The sequence below is a fragment of the Eleutherodactylus coqui genome, chromosome 5 (assembly GCF_035609145.1).
Source record: "Eleutherodactylus coqui strain aEleCoq1 chromosome 5, aEleCoq1.hap1, whole genome shotgun sequence".
NCBI classification, from domain to species: domain Eukaryota; kingdom Metazoa; phylum Chordata; class Amphibia; order Anura; family Eleutherodactylidae; genus Eleutherodactylus; species Eleutherodactylus coqui.
This window is the reverse complement of record NC_089841.1, coordinates 46,022,668-46,045,060: the sequence shown is the minus strand read 5'-3', so window position 1 is coordinate 46,045,060 and position 22,393 is coordinate 46,022,668. Positions and strand designations below refer to the sequence as shown.

Sequence of the window (22,393 nt, the reverse complement as noted above, 5' to 3'; positions counted from 1 at the left end):
TTTTATGCAACTATCACAACAAAAATGTCGAGGAAGACTTAGGGGGTTAAAAGTCCTGCACAAGTCACATTGTAAACTAAACTTTTTTTGTTAAATGGGTCCACAAACGGTTAGCTCTCGCCAGCTGCTGAAACTCTAATCCATGGAGGACTCAGGAGCAAGCATTCAATTTCCCTGCAGTGCCCCCATAGGGGAAATAAAGTATTACCCAATTCCCATTGGAATCACTGAGCTGTTTATGCTGTGTGGGGATGTGCTGGGTCCTCCAGAAAAAGATGCTCATTGTAGCCGCTCACCACTCTAGTGAATACATAATTTGCTGCCATTAGTAACTTCCTTTGTGTCCACTAGTTTAACAATAGCTGGAAACTTCAGAGCTGAGTTCTTCACAGAGCGCCGGGCTTGTTCTGCTGCAGATACAGCATCGCACTGATTCATATCAACCCCTGTATTCTTGACATGGATCCAAGGGGTACGGCTAAGCTGCAGACTACAGAGCGGAGACCTTGTTCTGCTCTCATAAGCCACAGAGCAAAGATTGGAAGACGTCAGGAATTGAAGAATGCCCGAAGGAAGGGAAGGTCTTATTCTCATCCTTCTCCTCGTCTTAAGTATCCAACCTCTAGAAGGAGCCAAAATCCTGACAATATGCTTAGTGGGTGAGTTCACATACTTTACTGAATAGTAGCTTTCTATGCACACTTATGTTCACACACTGTGGCTGTGTGGGGTTTTCTATTTCTTTGCGGTTCTCCCTTTCACATTAACTGGATGAGAATTGTATTTTTTTTTTACTGCAGTTTGTGCTTTTTTATTATCCTCCTCTTTTCTTTGTGTCATTGATGTTGAGACTTTTTTCCCATTGGCTTCAAAAAGAAAAAAACAATAAGGGAAAACCTACAAATGATAAGTGTCTAACATGGTGCCGAGGATCAGACTGGAGTTTCTCCTGGAGGATTGGGCTCCTGGCCACTCAGCTTTGGTGAGAGCTAGCAAAGTGACAGTGTGCATACCGGTTTCGGCCCAAAGAGGAGTCATGGTACTTTGATCAACTTTAATGGGTAATAAATTAATAAGGTGTTTGTATCCTGGCTTGGCCCATGATAAATCTAGTTTGGGCTGTGACCAATTTTCCCTGAAATAGGCACGAGTCAATGCAGCTGTTCTCATCGGTTGTGAATAACTGACATAGGCATCAGACAGACATCTTCTATGCTGAAATCAGCAGTTCAACTTTACTTTTAACAGTGCAACAAACACAATAGGTTCCAGCCGTATACATGTAAAAAGGAAGACTAACTGCCCTCCCCCTTGCTGAATAGAGCAGCATAGAATAATAGAATGGTAGAGTTGGAAGGGACCTCCAGGGTCACCGGGCCTAACCCTCTGCTCAGTGCAGGATTTACTAAATATTTGTAGACCACTATTAAGTCTCCTCTCAGCCTTCTGTTCTGCAAGCTAAACATTCCCAGATCCTTTAACCGTTCCTCATAGGACATGATTTGCAGACCGCTTACCATCTTCTCTGAACTTGTTCCAGTTTGTCTGTGTCTTTTTTAAAGTGGGGTGTCAAGAACTGGACACAGTATTCCAGATGAGGTCTGACTAAGGAAGAATAGAGGGGGATAATGACCTCACGTGATCTAGACTCCATGCTTCTCTTAATACATCCCAGAATTGTGTTTGCCTTTTTGGCTGCTGCATCACATTGTTGGCTCATGTTCAGTCTATGATCTATTAGTATACCCAAGTCTTTTTCACATGTGCTGCTGCTTATCTCAATTCCTCCCATTCTGTATGTGCTTTTTTCATTTTTCTTGCCCGACACATAGCCGCAGTGGTACGCCTCACCCCTTGTCCAGTACTTGGACATGGGTGATCGGTGCTTGCACGCACCGGTCTGCCGAGTGCAGTAGTGCTTAACCAGAGGCCTCCCTCCACTAGCCAGTCCCATGACCAGGAAGAAGAAGCAATGTTCAGATGCAGGGCAGCGTCATTTTGCCTTAGCCTCTTAGAGAGGTCAGTAAGGGGTTCAGCTCCCAGTGATGACGTGGTTAGCATGACACCGCCTGAAGAACAGTCTCTTAGCTATGGAAAGGAGTGGAGGATAAGTACCCCACAGCATGTGGGAGGAGAGGGAAACTCCCTCCTCACATTGCCGGACACCGTAGCAGCGGTGTAGAATATTTGCCATGGACGATGCAGCAGGAGAGTGAAGCAGCAAAAAAGACCTCATCTTTGCTTTAAGTTTTTGTCCTAGACAAACACGTAAACAGAATAAAAACTTAAAGCAAGGATGAGGTCTCACCGCCACACAATTAAAGAGAGAAAGACAGAATTACCTGTGGCCGAGCATTTTTCTAGTAACAGACACAACATAGAACATATGGAAGTTACTATACTAAAAGGCGATTTCAATTCTTGGTATCACAGAAGAATTTGGGAGTACAAATTTATAACCATCTTTGATACTGTCTAGACCGGAATGAACCTCGGACGGGGCTATTTGCATCAGTGGAGAATATGAGAAATCTATAGCATAGATAACACACAGACCTGGTGACCCCCTAACACCAATTTAGAGACCATAAAACATTCACATCCCTTATCAGTAGACTAATTAAATATTTACCCCTCTGCTTATCCTATTCTGGTATTGTCTTAAGTGCAAATTAATCACACCATGTCTGTGCTTGTCCATATGTATGCGTGTGTGTGTATATATATATGCATGCATCTTTGGATTTATTTCATCAAGCCAGAAGTTAACTCTATGTAGGTTGGAAAGCTCGCTATAGCATGATGTATTTTGGTTAGCCATTAAAAGGTATCATATCTGCAAGAATACTTGTTTTTTCTTACTGAAAACAATCACATTTAGCGTTATGTAAAGTTAATAATGATGATGTGCCTATGTAAGTGTAATGGCGGAGTGAGGAACATGACAGACATCTGCAGTACGGAGTAGCCTAAAGTAATGTGAATCGTGGGTGTGAAACCGCTAATGTGATGATGATGATGATGTGACCGCCACTGGGGATATGGATGACATCTAGGACATGTGATGCATTCAGTAGTTAAGGGGCATTTGAGGTCAGTGCCTACAGTCATAGCGATGATGTATTTAGTGGTTACACCACAGTAACGAGAAGCGACAAAGGATACTGATAGTTATGTGAAGCAGTAATAAGAACACTCTGTACCTTGCTGCTGCCAGGAGGAACTAATGAGAAACTAAGATGTATATATTGACGAGAGGCGCCAAATGATGAGAAGTACTGTCACTTTCAGGCTTTTACCCACTAGCGTTTTTTTAACATTGCGATATCACTAGTTTTTTTTTACTGCAAATGTCAATGGGACTTTCTGTGCGACGTGATTTTAACATTAGAAAGTCCCATTGACATTTGCAGTAAATAAAAAACGCAGCGATATCGCAGCGTTAAAAAAACGCTAGTGGGTAAAAGCCCTCAGTGAGAGAGTTACGCTTCCAATTTAAATGAACACAAACCCTCCTAAGAGAAATACTGGTTATTATGCGTACGTTCAGTAAATTTAATTGTGCCGTTTCCGCCTGTCATCCCTGCGCCTTTCTAAAGCCATGTTGCACCACCACCTGCATGACATACGGGCCAACTACAAGTAAAGTCCCATCACCGGATCGCAGAAGTTCAAAAGTCCTTTCTCCCTTATTCTGGATAGTAATAAGCAAACATAAACAACTGACCCTTATCCTTCCAGTCTGACCTATCCCGCCGGTGTTACTAAACTCATAGAGCGGAAGCGGGATGACACAGGGCTGCAGCAATCTCCTAATAATGGCGGTGCTCCATGGGGCTTTGCAATCATCTAGTTATTCACCCGTAGGGCTCACTGCAGCCTTTCCTTTTTCCTGTACAGCAATACGCTGCTCATTACCTCGCTGCAGACACTACACTATGGACGCACTCCGCCCCTTCAGGAAACCGCTCCAGGATTGCACAGAAATCTCTGCATTCTAAGCGCTCCCCTCTTAAAGTCACAGAGAAAAATTCATGAGTTGAAGCATAGCCATCACAAATAAAGAACCTTCAAACAACCGAGAATGCGTACCCTGCTGCAAGGGCAAGGTGTGGCCTACATCCTAAAGTTGCCTCTACAGACAGGGTTTCCACACTGCGGCAACTGCATGCATCTGAAATCTTACGCACCCGCAGCAGCTAATGGCTGCATGATATTGCTGATAATGCCAGCAACAGTCACTGCCAGGGAGGTCACTAACATAAGGCAACCTCAGGACCTCAGAGGGGCGATGCTAGGGTAGCCTATTTATTTTTTGACAGCCATATTAATGGCTGGTAAAAAATAATTGCCAGCTGCAAAACGCTGGGCAGCTACCCGACAGGCATTTCATTCACTGGGTCCATAGCTCCTGTTGTGCAGCTGCTTCTGTACTAGTCTGTGACCTCTGACCCCTCAGGTCAGGGTTCGTAGACAGAGTACGGCAGCAACAGCCAGCAAACTGGAGCTACAGATAGGGTGAGTAACATACTTGTCAAGTTACCCACTTTGGGGGTAACTATTACTATTGGGACCACTATAAGTGTCACTGTTACTACTGAGGCCACTATGGGGGCCACTATTATTACTGGAGCCGCTATGGGTATCACTGTTACTATTGGGGCCACTATGGTGCGCACTGTTACTACTGGGGCCCACTATAACTACTGAAGCCGCTATTGGTATCACTGTTAATATTGGGGCCACTGTTACTACTGGGGACACTATGGGGGACACTATTAATACTTGGGGCACTACCGTATTATGCTGTCACTTTAAACAAGACTTAATGGTTCAAATATGTGTTCGTTATCTTGGTATTGGCACTCTCAATGCCCTTAAAATGAGTGGAGAGGGGAGGTTGTGTGGAGGGGGTGGGAAATAGGAGACATTTCACACTTTGCAGCATAAAGGCTTGGGGCAACCCAATCATATGGGGTCATTCCACTAAGAAACCCCTTGGCCATACCACCCATTAGGGCATATAGGCATCTTAGCAGACGTGGTGTTTGAATCTCAGCAGGGACAGTCAGTGTTCCCTCTAAAAGTTGGGCAATCTGGAAAGAAAAGAAGAAGGGTGCCAATAACCCAAATTAGGGTTGTTAAAAAATATCTTTCCCAGCAGAAATCAAAGCTCCCATATGACTGCGTTGATGTGAAAATAAAAAAGTTATGACTTTTGAAAAGCATAGAGGAAAGAACGTAAAAAATGCTGCCTTCTGAAGACCAAAATAAGCCACGTCCTTAAGAAGTTAATAAGTTCCCATGAGAGAGAGATGGCTTATCTATTAGATTGTGGGCACACTTGGCTTACTAACAGCAGTCCTGCCAACTAGGTGAAACACTCAATCGTTGGCTTATGTCAGTTATGCTGACCTAAAAATGCTCACTTGTCACGTAAACAGGGGAAGTGCTGCCCTGATATCTGTATGGGGACAAATAATGGTATCAACCCCTTACCGCTCCATGAGGCTACAGTCATGGAGGTTAGGAGTTTGTATGGAGTCGATCCCGTTCCATACAACAGCAGCGATCAGCACCCACTGTTAACCCTTTAAATGCCGCCATCAATTCTGACTTCGGCATTTAAATACCCATATTGGAGTTCCAGTGTCCTGAACGGCCCCCCTGCAATGAGAACGCAGGGTACTATTCAGTTGTCATGGCAGTCAGGGGGCCTTATGAAAGTTCCCAGGGCTCCCATTGCAGACTGCCCATGAAGTCAAGCCTGTGGTGTGGCTTCATAGACTGCTTCTCAGATCGTGGTATAATACAATATTCTGGTACTACATCATACTGCAGTAGCAATAAAAAAAAAATGGAAAAATTTGTAAAAAAAAAAAAGTTTTGGCATTGAACACGTTTATAGTTTCAGAACCGTAGTTGGGGCGGTGAGCGTTACAAAAACATGAAAGCTTTAAAATCAAAATAATTTCTAGACAACATGTACAATAACCGTGTCAAATATCTCATTGTAAAGAGGAAGGACCAATGTACCCCGCAACAAGACGCTGACCTCGATGTGACGTTATTGAGTGATGCAATAGCACCGCCATCTTGAGGAACTAAAATCACCGTGCTATGAGACTAGAAATTAGTGTAGCTATGGACTCCGGCGCGCTATCACGTTATGTGAGGTGTTTGATTCGTCTCAGTGAGTTCCACAAGTATACAGAGAAAAAAAAAAGTAGTGAACATTTGAGAAAATTGTGGAGCAAAATAATTTCTTGCTTTCACACAATTTCGTGACATATAGCTGATAAACAAAAACTGATTATCAAAAAACCCACTCAGGAGACTAAAGTGGCTCATAAACAGGAAAAGGCTTATTGAGGGCATCTCAGAGTTAAGGCGGCAGAGAGTCAGGAGGTATTTCGATATGAAAGATATTTTATTTAAGTAGTACGGAAAAAAAAGTGGGGAGGAGAAACAAAAATGGGGGGAAAAAAACGCCCCCATCCTTAAGGGGTTAATGATCATTGAAACCATGCTAAATGCAAGTAACAAGTTCCAATCCACATGCTGTTTGGCACTCATTAATGGCTAGACCATTGGGCCCATAGATAGGGACAACTACTATTAAAGGGGTATTCCAGGGGAAAACTATAGTTGGTCAATCCTCAGGATAGGCTGCCAGGTTCTCTGTTAGTATTCCCTCTTCCTCAGAAGACCAGCAGGGCTTGTCTCCGCTTTGGCATAGCCTTGTGAGCCTTCGACAACCAGGTAGAACACAGTGTAACTTCTTCCCCACTGGCACCTTCTTTAAAGCCTTTCTACCACAGTAGGCCCCACCACCACCACCATGAAGGTTGCTACCGGTAGTACTCAAAAAGCACACTATGTAGGCTATATCATATCTTATGATCTAGATACACCCCAGTCTTTATGTACATGTACGGTATCTTGTGAAAATATTTGCACTTGTTTCACACTCAAATACAAAGATCTATCTGACCGGGTGAAACAAAGCTAACAACTTATTGCAAATGTTTCACTACTTAAAGGGGTTGTCAGTTTCTCCTGGAAACGCCACCACATCTGTCCATGTGTGTGATATTCAAGTGAATGGGGCTGAACTGCAATACCCGACAGCCACATGGACAGAGGGGCGCTGTTCTTGGGGGGCAAAAAAGATGATCTTTTATTTCTGACCCTGGGCAATCACTCACAATATATATCACGATTGAAAGCGATCTAGGTGTCCTGAACATGGAACCCTCTATCAGTTCAGAATTACCTATTGCAGTATTTGAAAAGGGCTTTTCTAAAGCGCAACTAAACTTGCAACAAATTATTGACATATTAGATCGTTGGAGATCCAAGTCATCAGGTTCCGAATGATCGCTAAAGTGAAGGGGGCACACTTTAGGTCTTTGTACACCTTTGCAACCACAATCCTATCAGTTTCCTTCTTACATTTAGTAAATCAGTAAGAAGTAGGGAAGAGATGAGAGTATTACTGCAGGATCAGACTACACAAGATTTGTTTGTAGTCTGTTACCATAGAAACACATAGGTCTGAATAGAAGCTGTAGACAAGAAATTTTTGGATTTTTAATAAAAAAGTGTTTGCAAAGTGCCTTCAAGTGTTTTTTCCTTTTCAGGTGGAAGCCATTATCTCTTAATGGATGACATTTCACGTATTTTTCAAGACAATGGACATGATGTGAGGATGTTTCATCAGATCGGAAATGGGTCACTCCCAGGTAGTATATTTGTGGTGGGGGACATGCCAAAAATCACACAAAAAGTTGGCTCATGTATGTTTTACGCAAAGTCAATATAGCTAGTACATGAAACGGTCATGAATCATGATCATGTACAATGACGTGTAATGAATAGGACTAAAATCGCACAAGACTTTCCCTAACAAGCACGATCTGTTTTTGTTGTAGGCTACAAGCTGCCTTCCACCCCATATCCGGTGTCTACATATTCCCTGGATGAGAAATATCTTAAAGAATATGATGAGTTTTTCATGGAATATCAGAAAGACTTTTTCATGGGCAAGTATGTAACTGGATTGTCCAGAAAATTCACTTCCTGCATATGTGGCACATTTTACATACATGCTTTATAGACACCCTGGTAAAGTACTGGTATAGCTCTAAAGTGGTTCTGTCAACATGCACAACACCTTTCAGAATGTAGGGCCCAGGATCGTCCCAGGCTCTGCTCCAGCCATCTCCGGCAAACAGCAAATTTTGCAGGCGGTAAGACATGCCAGCAAGATATTTTCTCTGCAGCAGTATTGTAGTACACTCATTGTCAAAAAACAATCCCTCCCCTAGAAGGGACAGGCGACTGGAACCAGAGTATAAAGTCTGCAGTGAATGGGGTTAATAATTACAACCCTGGTGGTCTAGGACAGTAATCATTAACCCCTTCACTGCCCTAGATGACCAAGGATGTGAGCATTAACTCCCTCACTGCCCTTGACTACCAGGAATGTAATTATAAACCCCTTCGCTGCCCTAGACCACTGGAGGTGCAACCCTAAATCCATTCGCTGCCCTGGATCACTAGGGGTGTAATCATTAACATGTTCACTGTCCCAAACCATTAGGGATGTAAATATAAACCCTTTTACTGCCCTAGACCTTCAGGGATGTAACCACGAGGCACTTTACTGCCCAAGGCCACCAGGGATCTAACTATAAACCCCTTCACTGATATAGGCCACCAGGGTATAACTATAAACCACTCTACATCCCTGGTGATCTAGGGTAATGAAGGGGTTTATGGTTGCATCCCTGATTATGTATGTCTGTGAATGGGGTTAATGATTACATCCCCGGAGGTCTTGGACAGTGATCATTAACACCTTCACTGCCCTAGAAAACCAGGAATGCGACCATTAACTCCTTCACTACCCAAAACTACCAAGGATATAACTAATAACCTCTTAAATGCCCTAGACCACCAGACATGTAATCATAAAGCCTTTGTCTGCCCTAGATCACCAGGAATGTAATTTAACCCTTGTACTGCCATAGAACGCCGGGGATGTAAACATTAACCTCTTCACTGCTCTAGACCATCAGGGTTTAACCATAAGCCCATTCACTGCCCAGCCCACCAGGGATGTAACTATAAACCCCTTTCCTGCCCTAGATCACAAAGGATGTTATCAATAAACTCTTTCCTACCCTACACCACCAGAGATGTAACCATAAGTCCTTTCTCTACCTTAGACAATTAGAGAAGTAACCATAAACCTCTCACAGCCCTAGATCACAAAGGATGTTTTTATTAAACCCACTCCTCACTAGACCACCAGGGATGTTGCTCATTCACTGCCCTAGACTACAAGGGATGTTATGACTATTCCCCTGCCTAACAGAGAGTGTAAGTTAATAAAAGTACTTTTCTATGGGCTAATATTTAACCTAGGAATGTTGGTATGGTTAAATTATTAAGAGGTGCACACGACTTAACAAATTTGGTGTATCTTTGTCCATGCACAAGAAATAATAATGTGCAACCTATAATTTACGCCAGTTTCTAGTGTAAATTATGATGCATTTTTTTGGTCTACAAGAGGACTTGCCCATCCTGCTAAGTCTCATCCATTCAAAAGTGGAACGATTCATGGTGGCTGCATACCTAAGGTGTCAGGTAGAGATGAGCGAGCACCAAAATGCTCGGGTGCTCGTTACTCGGGACGAAATTATCGCGATGCTCGAGGGTTCGTTTCGAGTAACGAACCCATTGAAGTCAATGGGCGACCCGAGCATTTTTGTATTTCGCCGATGCTCGCTAAGGTTTTCATGTGTGAAAATCTGGGCAATTCAAGAAAGTGATGGGAACGACACAGCAACGGATAGGGCAGGCGAGGGGCTACATGTTGGGCTGCATCTCAAGTTCACAGGTCCCACTATTAAGCCACAATACCGGCAAGAGTGGGTTCCCCCCCCAACAACTTTTACTTCTGAAAAGCCCTCATTAGCAATGGATACCTTAGCTAAGCACCACACTACCTCCAACAAAGCACAATCACTGCCTGCATGACACTCCGCTGCCACTTCTCCTGGGTTACATGCTGCCCAACCCCCCCTGCACGACCCAGTGTCCACAGCGCACACAAAAGTGTCCCTGCGCAGCCTTCAGCTGCCCTCATGCCACACCACCCTCATGTCTATTTATAAGTGCGTCTGCCATGACGAGGAACCGCAGGCAAACACTGCAGAGGGTTGGCACGGCTAGGCAGCGACCCTCTTTAAAAGGGGCGGGGCGATAGCCCACAATGCTGTACAGAAGCAATGAGAAATAGAATTCTGTGCCACCGCCATCAGGAGCTGCACACGTGGGCATAGCAATGGGGAACCTATGTGCCACACACTATTCATTCTGTCAAGGTGTCTGCATGCCCCAGTCAGACCGCGGTTTTTAATTCATAGACACAGGCAGGTAAAACTCCCTATTGTGAAGTCCCTGTGGACCGACAGCATGGGTGGCTCCCTGGAACCCACCGGCGGTACATAAAAATATCCCATTGCATTGCCCAACACAGCTGAGGTAGTAATTTCGTGCTTAATGCAGGTGGGCTTCGGCCCACACTGCATGCCCCAGTCAGACTGGGGTTCTTTAGATGTGGAAACAGATGCATTTATAATTCTCTGTGGACTCACAGCATGGGTGGGTGCCAGGAAGCCACCGGCGGTACATAAATATATCCCATTGCATTGCCCAACACAGCGGATGTAACGTCAGCTGTAATGCAGGTGGGCTAAAAATTAATTTGATTACACTGTAGGCGAGGGCCCACAAAAATTGCTGTATCAACAGTACTAATGTACATCCAAAAAATTGGCCATGGCCAACCAAGAGGGCAGGTGAAACCCATTAATCGCTTTGGTTAATGTGGCTTAAGTGGTAACTAGGCCTGGAGGCAGCCCAGTTTAACGAAAAATTGGTTCAAGTTAAAGTTTCAACGCTTTTAAGAGCATTGAAACGTATAAAAATTGTTTAGAAAAATTATATGAGTGAGCCTTGTGGCCCTAAGAAAAATTGCCCGTTCGGCGTGATTACGTGTGGTTTCAGGAGGAGGAGCAGGAGGAGGAGGAGGAGGAATATTATACACAGATTGATGAAGCTGAAATGTCCCCGTTTTGGATGGTGAGAGAGAACGATGCTTCCATCCGCGGGTGCAGCCTACGTATTGCTTAGGTATCGCTGCTGTCCGCTGGTGGAGAAGAGAAGTCTGGGGAAATCCAGGCTTTGTTCATCTTGATGAGTGTAAGCCTGTCGGCACTGTCGGTTGACAGGCGGGTGCGCTTATCCGTGATGATTCCCCCAGCCACACTAAACACACTCTCTGACAAGACACTAGCCGCAGGACAAGCAAGCACCTCCAGGGCATACAGCGCGAGTTCAGGCCACGTGTCCAGCTTCGACACCCAGTAGTTGTAGGTGGCAGAGGCGTCACGGAGGACGGTCGTGCGATCGGCTACGTACTCCCTCACCATCCTTTTACCGTGCTCCCGCCGACTCAGCCTTGACTGGGGAGCGGTGACACAGTCTTGCTGGGGAGCCATAAAGCTGGCAAAGGCCTTGGAGAATGTTCCCCTGCCTGCGCTGTACATGCTGCCTGATCTCTGCGCCTCCCCTGCTACCTGGCCCTCGGAACTGCGCCTTCTGCCACTAGCGCTGTCGGATGGGAAGTTTACCATCAGTTTGTCCACCAGCGCCCTGTGGTATAGCATCATTCTCGAACCCCTTTCCTCTTCGGGAATGAGAGTGGAAAGGCTCTCCTTATACCGTGGATCGAGCAGTGTGTACACCCAGTAATCCGTAGTGGCCAGAATGCGTGTAACGCGAGGGTCACGAGAAAGGCATCCTAACATGCAGTCAGCCATGTGTGCCAGGGTACCTGTACGCAACACATGGCTGTCTTCACTAGGAAGATCACTTTCAGGATCCTCCTCCTCTTCCTCCTCCTCAGGCCATACACGCTGAAAGGATGACAGGCAAGCAGCATGGGTACCGTCAGCAGTGGGCCAAGCTGTCTCTTCCCCCTCCTCCTCATCCTCCTCATACTCCTCCTCCTCCTCCTCCTGAACGCGCTGAGATATAGACAGGAGGGTGCTCTGACTATCCAGCGACATACTGTCTTCCCCGGCTCTGTTTCCGAGCGCAAAGCGTCTGCCTTTATGGTTTGCAGGGAACTTCTCAAGATGCATAGCAGAGGAATGGTGACGCTAATGATTGCAGCATCGCCGCTCACCACCTGGGTAGACTCCTCAAATTTTCCAAGGACCTGGCAGATGGCTGCCAACCAGGCCCACTCTTCTGTAAATAATTGAGGAGGCTGACTCCCACTGCGCCGCGCAAGTTGGAGTTGGTATTCCACTATAGCTCTACGCTGCTCATAGAGTCTGGCCAACATGTGGAGCGTAGAGTTCCACTGTGTGGGCACGTCGCACAGCAGTCGGTGCACTGGCAGATTAAACCAATGTTGCAGGGTCCGCAGGGTGGCAGCGTGCGTGTGTGATTTGCGGAAATGTGCGCAGATCCGGTGCACCTTTCCGAGCAGGTATGACAAGTGGGGGTAGCTTTTCAGAAAGCGCTGAACCACCAAATTAAACACATGGGCCAGGCATGGCACGTGCGTGAGGCTGCCGAGCTGCAAAGCCGCCACCAGCTTACGGCCGTTGTCACACACGACCATGCCCGGTTGGAGGCTCAGCGGCGCAAGCCAGCGGTCGGTCTGCTCTGTCAGACCCTGCAGCAGTTCGTGGGCCGTGTGCCTCTTCTCTCCTAAGCTGAGTAGTTTCAGCACGGCCTGCTGACGCTTGCCCACCGCTGTGCTGCCACGCCGCGTGACACCGACTGCTGGCGACGTGCTGCTGCTGACACATCTTGATTGCGAGACAGAGGTTGCGTAGGAGGAGGAGGAGGGTGGTTTAGTGGAGGAAGCATACACCCCCGCAGATACCACCACCGAGCTGGGGCACGCAATTCGGGGGGTGGGTAGGACGTGAGCGGTCCCAGGCTCTGACTCTGTCCCAGCCTCCACTAAATTCACCCAATGTGCCGTCAGGGAGATATGGTGGCCCTGCCCGCCTGTGCTTGTCCACGTGTCTGTTGTTAAGTGGACCTTGGCAGTAACCGCGTTGGTGAGGGCGCGTACAATGTTGCGGGAGACGTGGTCGTGCAGGCCTGGGACGGCACATCGGGAAAAGTAGTGGCGACTGGGAACCGAGTAGCGCGGGGCCGCCGCCGCCATCATGTTTTTGAAAGCCTCCGTTTCCACAAGCCTATACGGCAGCATCTCTAGGCTGATCAATTTTGCAATGTGCACGTTTAACGCTTGAGCGTGCGGGTGCGTGGCGTCGTACTTGCGCTTGCGCTCAAACTGTGGCACTAGTGACGTCTGGACGCTACGCTGAGAGACATTGCTGGATGGGGCCGAGGACAGCGGAGGTGAGGGTGTGGGTGCAGGCCAGGAGACGGTAGTGCCTGTGTCATCAGAGGGGGGTTGGATCTCAGTGGCAGGTTGGGGCACAGGGGGAGAGGCAGTGGTGCAAACCGGAGGCAGTGAACGGGCATCGTCCCACCTTGTGGGGTGCTTGGCCATCATATGCCTGCGCATGCTGTTGGTGGTGCCTCCCCAGCTGATCTTGGCGCGACAAAGGTTGCACACCACTGTTCGTCGGTCGTCAGGCGTCTCTGTGAAAAACTGCCACAGCGTAGAGCACCTTGACCTGTGCAGGGTGGCATGGCGCGAGGGGGCGCTTTGGGAAACAGTTGGTGGATTATTCGGTCTGGCCCTGCCTCTGCCCCTGGCCACCGCACTGGCTCGGCCTGTGCCCACACCCTGACTTGGGCCTCCGCGTCCTCGACCGCGTCCACGTCCTATAGGCCTACCCCTACCCCTCAGCATGGTGTATTACCAGTGATTTGATTTGCCAGGCAGGAAATAAATTGGCGCAAGCCTGCTGTTAAACGTAGCTGGCTGCGTATGATTTGTTTACTATCTCCACCCACCACACACGTACACAGAACGCTGAGGACTGACAGAGGCAGGGCACATAGAATTTTTCCCTTTTTTTAAAAAGAAAAGGCCCACTGACTATATTCAATCAGATAAGAAATCTGTTCCACAGAAAAGCAGTTATATGAAGTGCAGCAGAGCGGTGATTTTTCCCTGGAAGGCAGGAAATAAATTGGCGCAAGCCTGCTGTTAAACGTAGCTGGCTGCGTATGATTTGTTTACTATCTCCACCCACCACACACGTACACAGAACGCTGAGGACTGACAGAGGCAGGGCACATAGAATTTTTCCCTTTTTTTAAAAAGAAAAGGCCCACTGACTATATTCAATCAATAATATATGTCTTCTGTCCCTGCCTACACAATTCTGCCCCTGTAGTATTACTGCAGGGCGCAATGCTCTGCACAGCCGATTTTGAAAAAAAAAAAATGCAACACTGCTAACAGCAGCCTGCACAGTACTGCACACGGTTAAATGTGGCCCTAAGAAGGACCGTTGGGGTTCTTGAAGCCTACACTAACTCCTAACACTCTCCCTGCCTAACCACCACTTCTGTCCCTGGACTATTACTGCAGGGCGCAATGCTCTGCACAGCCGATTTTGAAAAAAAAAAAATGCAACACTGCTAACAGCAGCCTGCACAGTACTGCACACGGATAGATGTGGCCCTGAGAAGGACCGTTGGGGTTCTTGAAGCCTACACTCACTCCTAACACTCTCCCTACAGCAGCACCAGCAGCAGCACTTTCCCTCAGCTAACTCAGTCACAAGGCATCTGAGGCGAGCCGCGGGAGGGGCCGACTTTTATACTCGGGTGACATCTGATCTCCCCAGCCACTCACAGCAGGGGGGTGGTATAGGGCTTGAACGGCACAGGGGGAAGTTGTAATGCCTTCCCTGTCTTTCAATTGGCCAGAAAAGCGCGCTAACGTCTCAGAGAAGAAACTGAAAGTAACCGGAACATCGCGTGGTACTCGTTACGAGTAACGAGTATCCCGAACACGCTAATATTCACCCGAGCATCAAGCTCGGACGAGTACGTTCGCTCATCTCTAGTGTCAGGCCATTTATGACTCTCCCTACCTGGGGGCCACTGTTGCACTATATGTGTCCACACAGTTTCCACATTCCTCTGGCTGGCCCTGGAAATGAAATAACGATCAATACCAGCAATGTATACCGAGCTTATCCAAACTGAGCAGCTCACCTTAACAATTGTTATCCTTCCTTTCAGAGTTGGGATCCAGCCTTTCTTCAGCTTGATGAATATATTTGCAAACCAGTGCCAAGCCTCTATGAACCAGACTGATATCTTGGACTTCCTGAAACAAGAAAAATATGACATTGCCATAATAGATGCGTTCAATCCTTGCACCTTTTTTGTCTCTGAAAAGCTGGGCATTCCCTATATCGCCGTCTTTCCTGGTATCTTTGCCAATTCTTTGAGCATTGGGTTACCGAACTCTCCTGCCTACCTGCCCGCCTTCGCCTCACAATTCACTGACCGCATGAACTTCCTGCAACGTGTACAAAACACTCTAATGTACATTGGCTCATATGTGGTGGAGGGAAAAATCCAGGCCATATTCGATAGCATCTCTGAGCGCCATTTCCCTGATGGCTTTAGACCTTCATTACGTGACCTTTACCAAAAAGCAGAGCTCTGGATATACAATGTGGATTTTAGCATTGAATTTGCACGTCCTCTCCTTCCTCACGTTCAGTGCTTCAGTGGATTGCGGGCAAAGCCGGCAAATCAGGTGTCACAGGTAAGTATATAAGAACTGATTTCCTGCAGATAAAGCAGAATTGGGCCATCACTGAATTCAGTGTTGATACCGCCATGAACTGCATTTGACCGCTGAAGCTTGTGATTGGTTGTGCAGTCACGGGTACAATGAACAGTACTTGCCCTTTGAAGCTTCTTCTGTGTTTTGTTTTACTGCAAATTGACCTTTCTGACTTCTGGTTAATATCTGATTCTGCGTCTTCATTTAGGATGTAGAAGACTTCATAGCTGAGTCGGGAGATTCCGGGTTTATAGTCGTGACAATGGGTTCTATGATATCCACAATCCCTATAATGGATCTTGTAAAGGAAATGAATTTGGCATTTGCTAATATCCTGCAGAAGGTGATCTGGAGATATAATGCATCACATTGGCAGGAGGACCTCAAACTGGCCCCCAATGTCAGACTCATGGACTGGGTGAACCAGAATGATCTACTAGGTAAAAAAACTTACAACAACAATTCAGAGATTTGCTTTACACTAGATGTATAGACATAGGAACCTGTAATCTGCAGATGACTCATTGACATCTATGGGTAAGAGTTGTGGGCATGCTCTGTGACCTGTGCGGGAAGGGGAGTTAGCTGGATCACCTAGGGTCAATGATGGATCTGCCTCCAGTTTTATAACAGAGTATTACTTCCTCACCACCCCCTTAACTTACCCACCATTGTGTTCTGCTACAGGACATCCAAAGATCCGTCTCCTGGTGACACATGGTGGAATGAACAGCCTGAATGAGGCCGTGTATCATGGAGTCCCTGTTTTAGGAATTCCACTTTTTGGAGACCAGTTTGACAATTTAGTTCGAATTAAAGCAAAACTGATGGGAGAATATATTCCACCTCTTGAAATCAAGTCTAAAAGCTTTGCCGATCTGATTCGTAAAATAGTAGAGAACAAAAGGTAAGTGTTAGTCTGGATAATCTATTCTAAAAGTTGGAGGTGAGAGCGAAGAGTCTAAAACGAATGGAATACATCTAATCCGAACAAGGCCTTAAAGGGGTTGTCCAACAAAAACAAGGATAACTTGCTGTTCGTTGGGAGTTTGACTGCTGGGACCCACACTATTCTCTAGAACTAGGGTCCAGGGTATCCTGGAATGAAGGTAGTGAAGATCATATAAACACACCGCCACTCGATTCCTTTCAGTGGGACTGCCGTAGATAGCCAAGTTTAATTTCCTGGATATCTGTGGCAGTCCAACTAAAAGTAGCTCCAAGTAGCAGTGTCTAGCCCTTGGAATCAGTGCGGGGTCCCAGTAGTCAGATCCCCACCAGTCAACAAGTTATTCCCTAACCTGTGTATAGGAAATAACCTGATAAATTGTTTCTGTGGAACTATCCCTTTAAAGAGGACCAGTCATGTTGTAAAGGAACCTAGACTGGCTGCATAGCTCTACAGCCGGTCTAGACTCTATTCCTTTCTTTACGTTTTCCTTTTCTTCATGCTCATCTCCATTCACTCATATGGGCTGTTCTTAGATTGGGCTCCCAATATTGTGAATCTGTCAAGTGGGCAGTCCCCACCACTCAACGTTAATGGGTAACATTAGACTGTCAATCAAGTCCGATGCCAGTTTTCTGCATAAAATTTGCCCTTTTTTTGCACATTTGTCCAAAAATATGGCTTTTATGCAGTGAGGCTGCATTGGACCTGCAAATGTATTACCTTTTATGCCAAAAAATGGCACGAAATATGGTTTATAACAGGTTTAGATTCCAATTTTTGGTAAACAGAGATCCCAAGATGCTCCAAATTTGGTGCATCTTACTCCAGTATTTATTAGATTCAGATTGGTATTTCATGCGCCAAAGTTAATCATTTTCCCCCTTTAAGTTTGTGGAAATGCAATGGGTAGAACTTACAATTGGATCAAGAAATACAAAATAGTAGACAAAACATATTTCATAACATTGCATTACATCAGCACTGGGTCACATGGTATGGACCTCTTGTTGTTAGTGATGTCATCACAGGGAGCTGGCTATTTCAATAATTAAGTCATTCCCCCTTTTTGTCTCTGTATCCGCTGTGACCGAGAAGGAGGCTGGCTTAGTTTTTGAAATAAGATAAAAAGCCAACGCCCATGTAATAACGTCACCAAGAATGAGAGGTCCATACCACGAGACCCGATGTTCAAACGGGACCAGAAGTGGAGGCACTGGCACCGCTGGACCTGAACTGGATTAGGGTATATATCTCTCTCTAGATAATCCCTTTAATAACCCAACCTTTGTGATATGCAAGTTGTACTGGAACACAACAAACTCCAAAAAGCCCATCATATCTAAGCAGGCCATAGGTTTGGTCTTAAAGAGACTCTTTACAAATAATGTAGGTCTCCTTATATCAATAAAAGAATGTTCTAGAACCATTAGAAAACACCAGATATACTTAGCAACTTTCTTTCTTCCCACAGCTACAAGACGTCGGCAATGAAGCAGAGTGTCATCATGCGCTCACGTCCCTTTCCTCCCGACCGCCAGTTATTGGGATGGGTGGAGCACATCATCCAATCAGGTGGAGGCGGCCATCTTAGGCCCTATTCCTACCAACTCCCCTGGTACCAGTATTGGCTCCTGGACGTTATTTCATTCATCTCCATCTGTGTCGCTGGGATCGTCTACCTCATTGTGAAAGTTATCAGAGGTCTTATCTACCTCATGTTCTCCAACAGGAAACAAAAGCAAAGCTAATTTTTTGTAATCCGTGTCCCAGAGATATAAAACTTTTTGTAAGATTTTGTACAGGAGAGAGAACCCTGCCTGTAAGAGTTGACACTCTACTTCTTTCAATATTCTTTTTTTGCCTGATTTACCAAGTTTTAGTTGCATTTGCTTCAGATGATGTTTTGGACCAGTAATGTGTATACTTTATATATCAAGGTACCAGAATGGGTGTGAATAAATCCTGACACTCCCACAAGCACCTCCACCGAATGTGCTGCAAATAGGGTTTGTGCAATGCTCTTTTCCCACCATTAGTTACTTGGTTACTTTTGTGCTTTGGGTTGTTGTCTTTTTGCATCATCTGTTTCTTCAGCTTTTGGTCTTGGATGGCTACCCTCACATGCTCCTGTAAGATATTAACCTTTAGAGTTCATTGTTCCCTCAATAATCCCAAGGTGTCTAGACCCTGAGGAGCAAAGCAGCCTCAAACCATGATGTCCCTCCACCACGGTTCACAGTTGGATGAGGTTTTGGTGTTGGTGGGCAGTGTTCTTCTTCCAAACATAGTGTTGTGCATTTGAGCTAAAAAGTTCCACTTTTGTCTCATCTGTCCATAGAACCTTTTCCCCAAAACACTGTGGAACATTCATATAGTCTTGTGTAAACTTGAGATGGACTGCAGTGTTTTGGTCCGTGTTCCTCTAATAGAGGACATATTAACAGAGGATTCTGCAGTCTGTAAACTCTTTTGTAGGCCTTTTACTGTTTCCTTTGGGTTCTTACAGTATTGATCGTTGTGCTCTTGGAGTGATACATCAGGATGCTCCTGGGGAGAATAGAACAGTTCTGAATGTTCTCCATCTCCAACCATGGATTGCTGTACATTGAGGTCTTTAGCTTTTGTAGCCTCTTCCAGCTTCATGCATTGCTATAACACATCTTCACATGTCTTCTGAAAGTCGTTTGCATTGAGGTGAAGCTGGTAGGGGATGCCCTTGGAGTGACTGCTCCTGGACTGGTATCAAGTGGACCTCTGCAGAAAGCTGAGCCAGGCGATGGTAATGGGAGGGCTCTGGATAAGTGGCTATTTGTAGGGAGAATCCAGTGGGTGACCTCGAGAGTATCTGCAGATCTGCAGAGGAGCAAGGCTTCTCTTGGCTCAGCCTTTGGCAGCTTGCTGTTTGATGTCAGTGATTACTCTTTTTGGCACCGGTTCCATGAGTATACTAAGTGAAACTTTATTAATTTCTCCAGCAGCCCCTGGGCCATACAGTTAATTTGGGGAAGGTTGCAATGACAGGCACAACAGGCGCAGTTGTGGCCAGTCAGACGCTTGCTCACGAAGTCTCTCAATGTATGTTTTTTCCTTGGTGGCGTTACCTTCTGGAGGTAAAGTGGTGTGAGGAGGCTGAGAGCAGGAATCACCAGTGCCATATGGAGGGAATGCATGCCTAAAACGCCAGAAGCTGTTTTAGGAGTCTCAAAACCATCCAACACCCTGATAAGAGCAGCAGTTCTTATCACAGGCCGGCGTTGTATTAGAATATTCCACCAGGCCCTCGTGGAGGAGCAAGAGTCGCCAAGCCAAAACGTATCCTCCTTGGGGTCTAGGAAATACTCGCTCTCTGCATGTTAGTCTCTAAGGGCTTAAACAGACAGGGACATGTGCTAATCCACTTGCCTCTATGGAGCGTATTAGTAAATGAACCCGTTTTTTTTAGCCTATTCAAACTCTGTGCTATTCCAGCAGTTTGAAAAAAAAAAGTGGGAAGATAGGTCCTGTCCAAATCTTTCTCGCACATAGAAAAATGACATGCAAGAGAGATAGGGCAAGTCCTACCTTTCGCAAGTTTTACCTTAACGTACGAGAATCCCGATAGTGAAAACCAAACCATTGATATCAATGGTGTCATTTAGTCCCATTTTGTAGCTGTTATTTTTATGGTCGCAAACTGGGGCAGAAATACACCCATGTGTTGAAGCCCTCACTCTAACATTACATGCATTCAATTCCCGTTGATGCCAACAAACCTCCCTTAAAGTGTACCTGAGCAATAAAAATTTCAAATATCATGTTGTGGTGCCAAGTGTAAAGGAAGCACAATGCACACCCCCTTACAGAAGCATAGTTCACACTAACCACTTTCTTAGGAAAAATAGATTTGTGACTGACAAGGCTTTGTGTGCCTTTATTTAATGGGAAAAGCGCTTGTAAGATCAGTACTTCCAATCTCATCTAATTAATTGAAACGCATTTTGCCAATAGGTTCACTTACTTTTCCTCCCTGCACTGTGGATAATTATGCAATGTTCTCAATACAAAATATGAATGGTACAACTGTCTGTGTAGCAGCATTAACTGTACCTGCATTAAAGTCACAATGATAGACAGATTACATGTTATTAGTCATCAATACAGAAATCCAGATGGGTCCCAAGGGTTCACTTACTTTTTCTTGCAACTGTAGTATCTATGACTTGTAATTAGCTCCCCAATTACAGGCAAGGAAAGCTACAAAATATAAAAATCCTTGGAAGGATATAAGGGAAATAAGATTACTTACCGGTAATCAGTTTTCCACAAGCCCCTGACAGCACCCATGAGAGAGTCCGCCTCCCTCTGGACAGTCAACAGGAACCTCCCAAATCTCTTTAAGGGTGCATTCACACGAACGTATATCGGCTCGGTTTTCACGCCGAGCCGATATACGTCGTCCTCATCTGCAGGGGGAGGAGGATGGAAGAGCAAGGAGCAGGAACTGAGCTCCTGCCCCCTCTCCACCCCCTCTCCGCCCCTCTGCACTATTTGCAATGAGGAGAGGTGGGGGGGCGTGGCTAAGTTGCGCAAATTCGCCCCGCCACTCCTCTCCCCATTGCAAATAGTGCAGAGGGGCAGAGAGGAGGCAGAGAGGGGGCAGGAGCTCAGTTCCTGCTTCTTGCTCTTCCATCCTCCCCCCCCCTGCAGATGAGGACGATGTATATCGGCTCGGCGTGAAAACCGAGCCGATATACGTTCGTGTGAATGCAGCCTCAAGGCGGGAACACCTTTCACTTCCTTAATTCTGTAGGGAGATCCATGGACTATTTGAGGCCTATTCCTATTTAGTTGTTTATACTTAAAATAAATGAATAAATTAATTAAAGTTTAACTCAAACACAGCAGTAGGGGGGAATTAGCAGTGTGGTCATGGAAAACTGATTACAGATAAGTAATCTTGTTATTTCCATTATGCATGTGACAGCACCCAGAGACTAAACTAGATTATTAACCCCTTAGTGATCAGGCCAAATTTTGGAAATCTTACATGTTTCACTTTAGCATAGAATAACTCCGTAAAGATTTTGCATCTCCAAGTGATTCATTGTTTCTTCGCCACATGTTGTACTTCATTTAGGTGGTGAAAATAGACCAATTGAATTTGTGTATATTTATTAAAAGCGCCAAAACTGGGAACATTTTGAAAAAATAATTAAAATATGGGCAAACATACTGTACACATTTTTGATGAGATATATATTCTCCTCGGTTTACTTTATTCTGGAAGCACATTGGAAAAACTTCAGTTTTTTGAACCATTTAGGAGACGTACAAATTTATTAACATTTTGAGTAACATTTTGTTTTACTACACCAAGCCAAGATTGCAAAGACTCATAGGTGTCAGAATGATAGATACCCCATTTTAAGAAATACACATCTGAATGTATTCACTGAGGGGGGTCATGAGTATTTTGACCTCACAGTTTCTTTTCAGGAATTAATGCAATTTTGAGGAGAAAAAATAAAATTTCATATTTTTGCAAATATGTCATTTTAAAGACAGGATTTTTTTTCTATAGTGCACAAGAAAATGAGGATTTGCACACCAAAATGGATAACCCTGTTTGCCGTGTG

The 22,393-nt window shown here is 45.5% G+C and overlaps 1 protein-coding gene across 1 annotated transcript; it reads left to right on the top strand.

The window, feature by feature from the left end:
- Positions 1 to 489: 489 nt before the first annotated feature.
- On the top strand, positions 490 to 20,572 carry LOC136627390 (UDP-glucuronosyltransferase 3A1-like). The gene is made up of 7 exons (XM_066602436.1): positions 490 to 659; positions 7,644 to 7,745; positions 7,935 to 8,049; positions 15,271 to 15,805; positions 16,035 to 16,266; positions 16,514 to 16,733; positions 18,250 to 20,572. The coding sequence occupies exons 1-7, from the start codon at positions 563 to 565 to the stop codon at positions 18,524 to 18,526; spliced, it is 1,578 nt and encodes a 525-aa protein (XP_066458533.1). The 5' UTR covers positions 490 to 562; the 3' UTR covers positions 18,527 to 20,572.
- Positions 20,573 to 22,393: the final 1,821 nt, after the last annotated feature.

Excerpts from the sequence above, each read along its gene's own strand:
- LOC136627390 (XM_066602436.1), top strand. The coding sequence starts at position 563 with ATGCCCGAAGGAAGGGAAGGTCTTATTCTCATCCTTCTCCTCGTCTTA. Across the intron at positions 660-7,643 it reads CCTGACAATATGCTTAGTGG|GTGGAAGCCATTATCTCTTA; the intron begins GTGAGTTCACAT and ends TTTCCTTTTCAG. Across the intron at positions 7,746-7,934 it reads CGGAAATGGGTCACTCCCAG|GCTACAAGCTGCCTTCCACC; the intron begins GTAGTATATTTG and ends TTTTTGTTGTAG.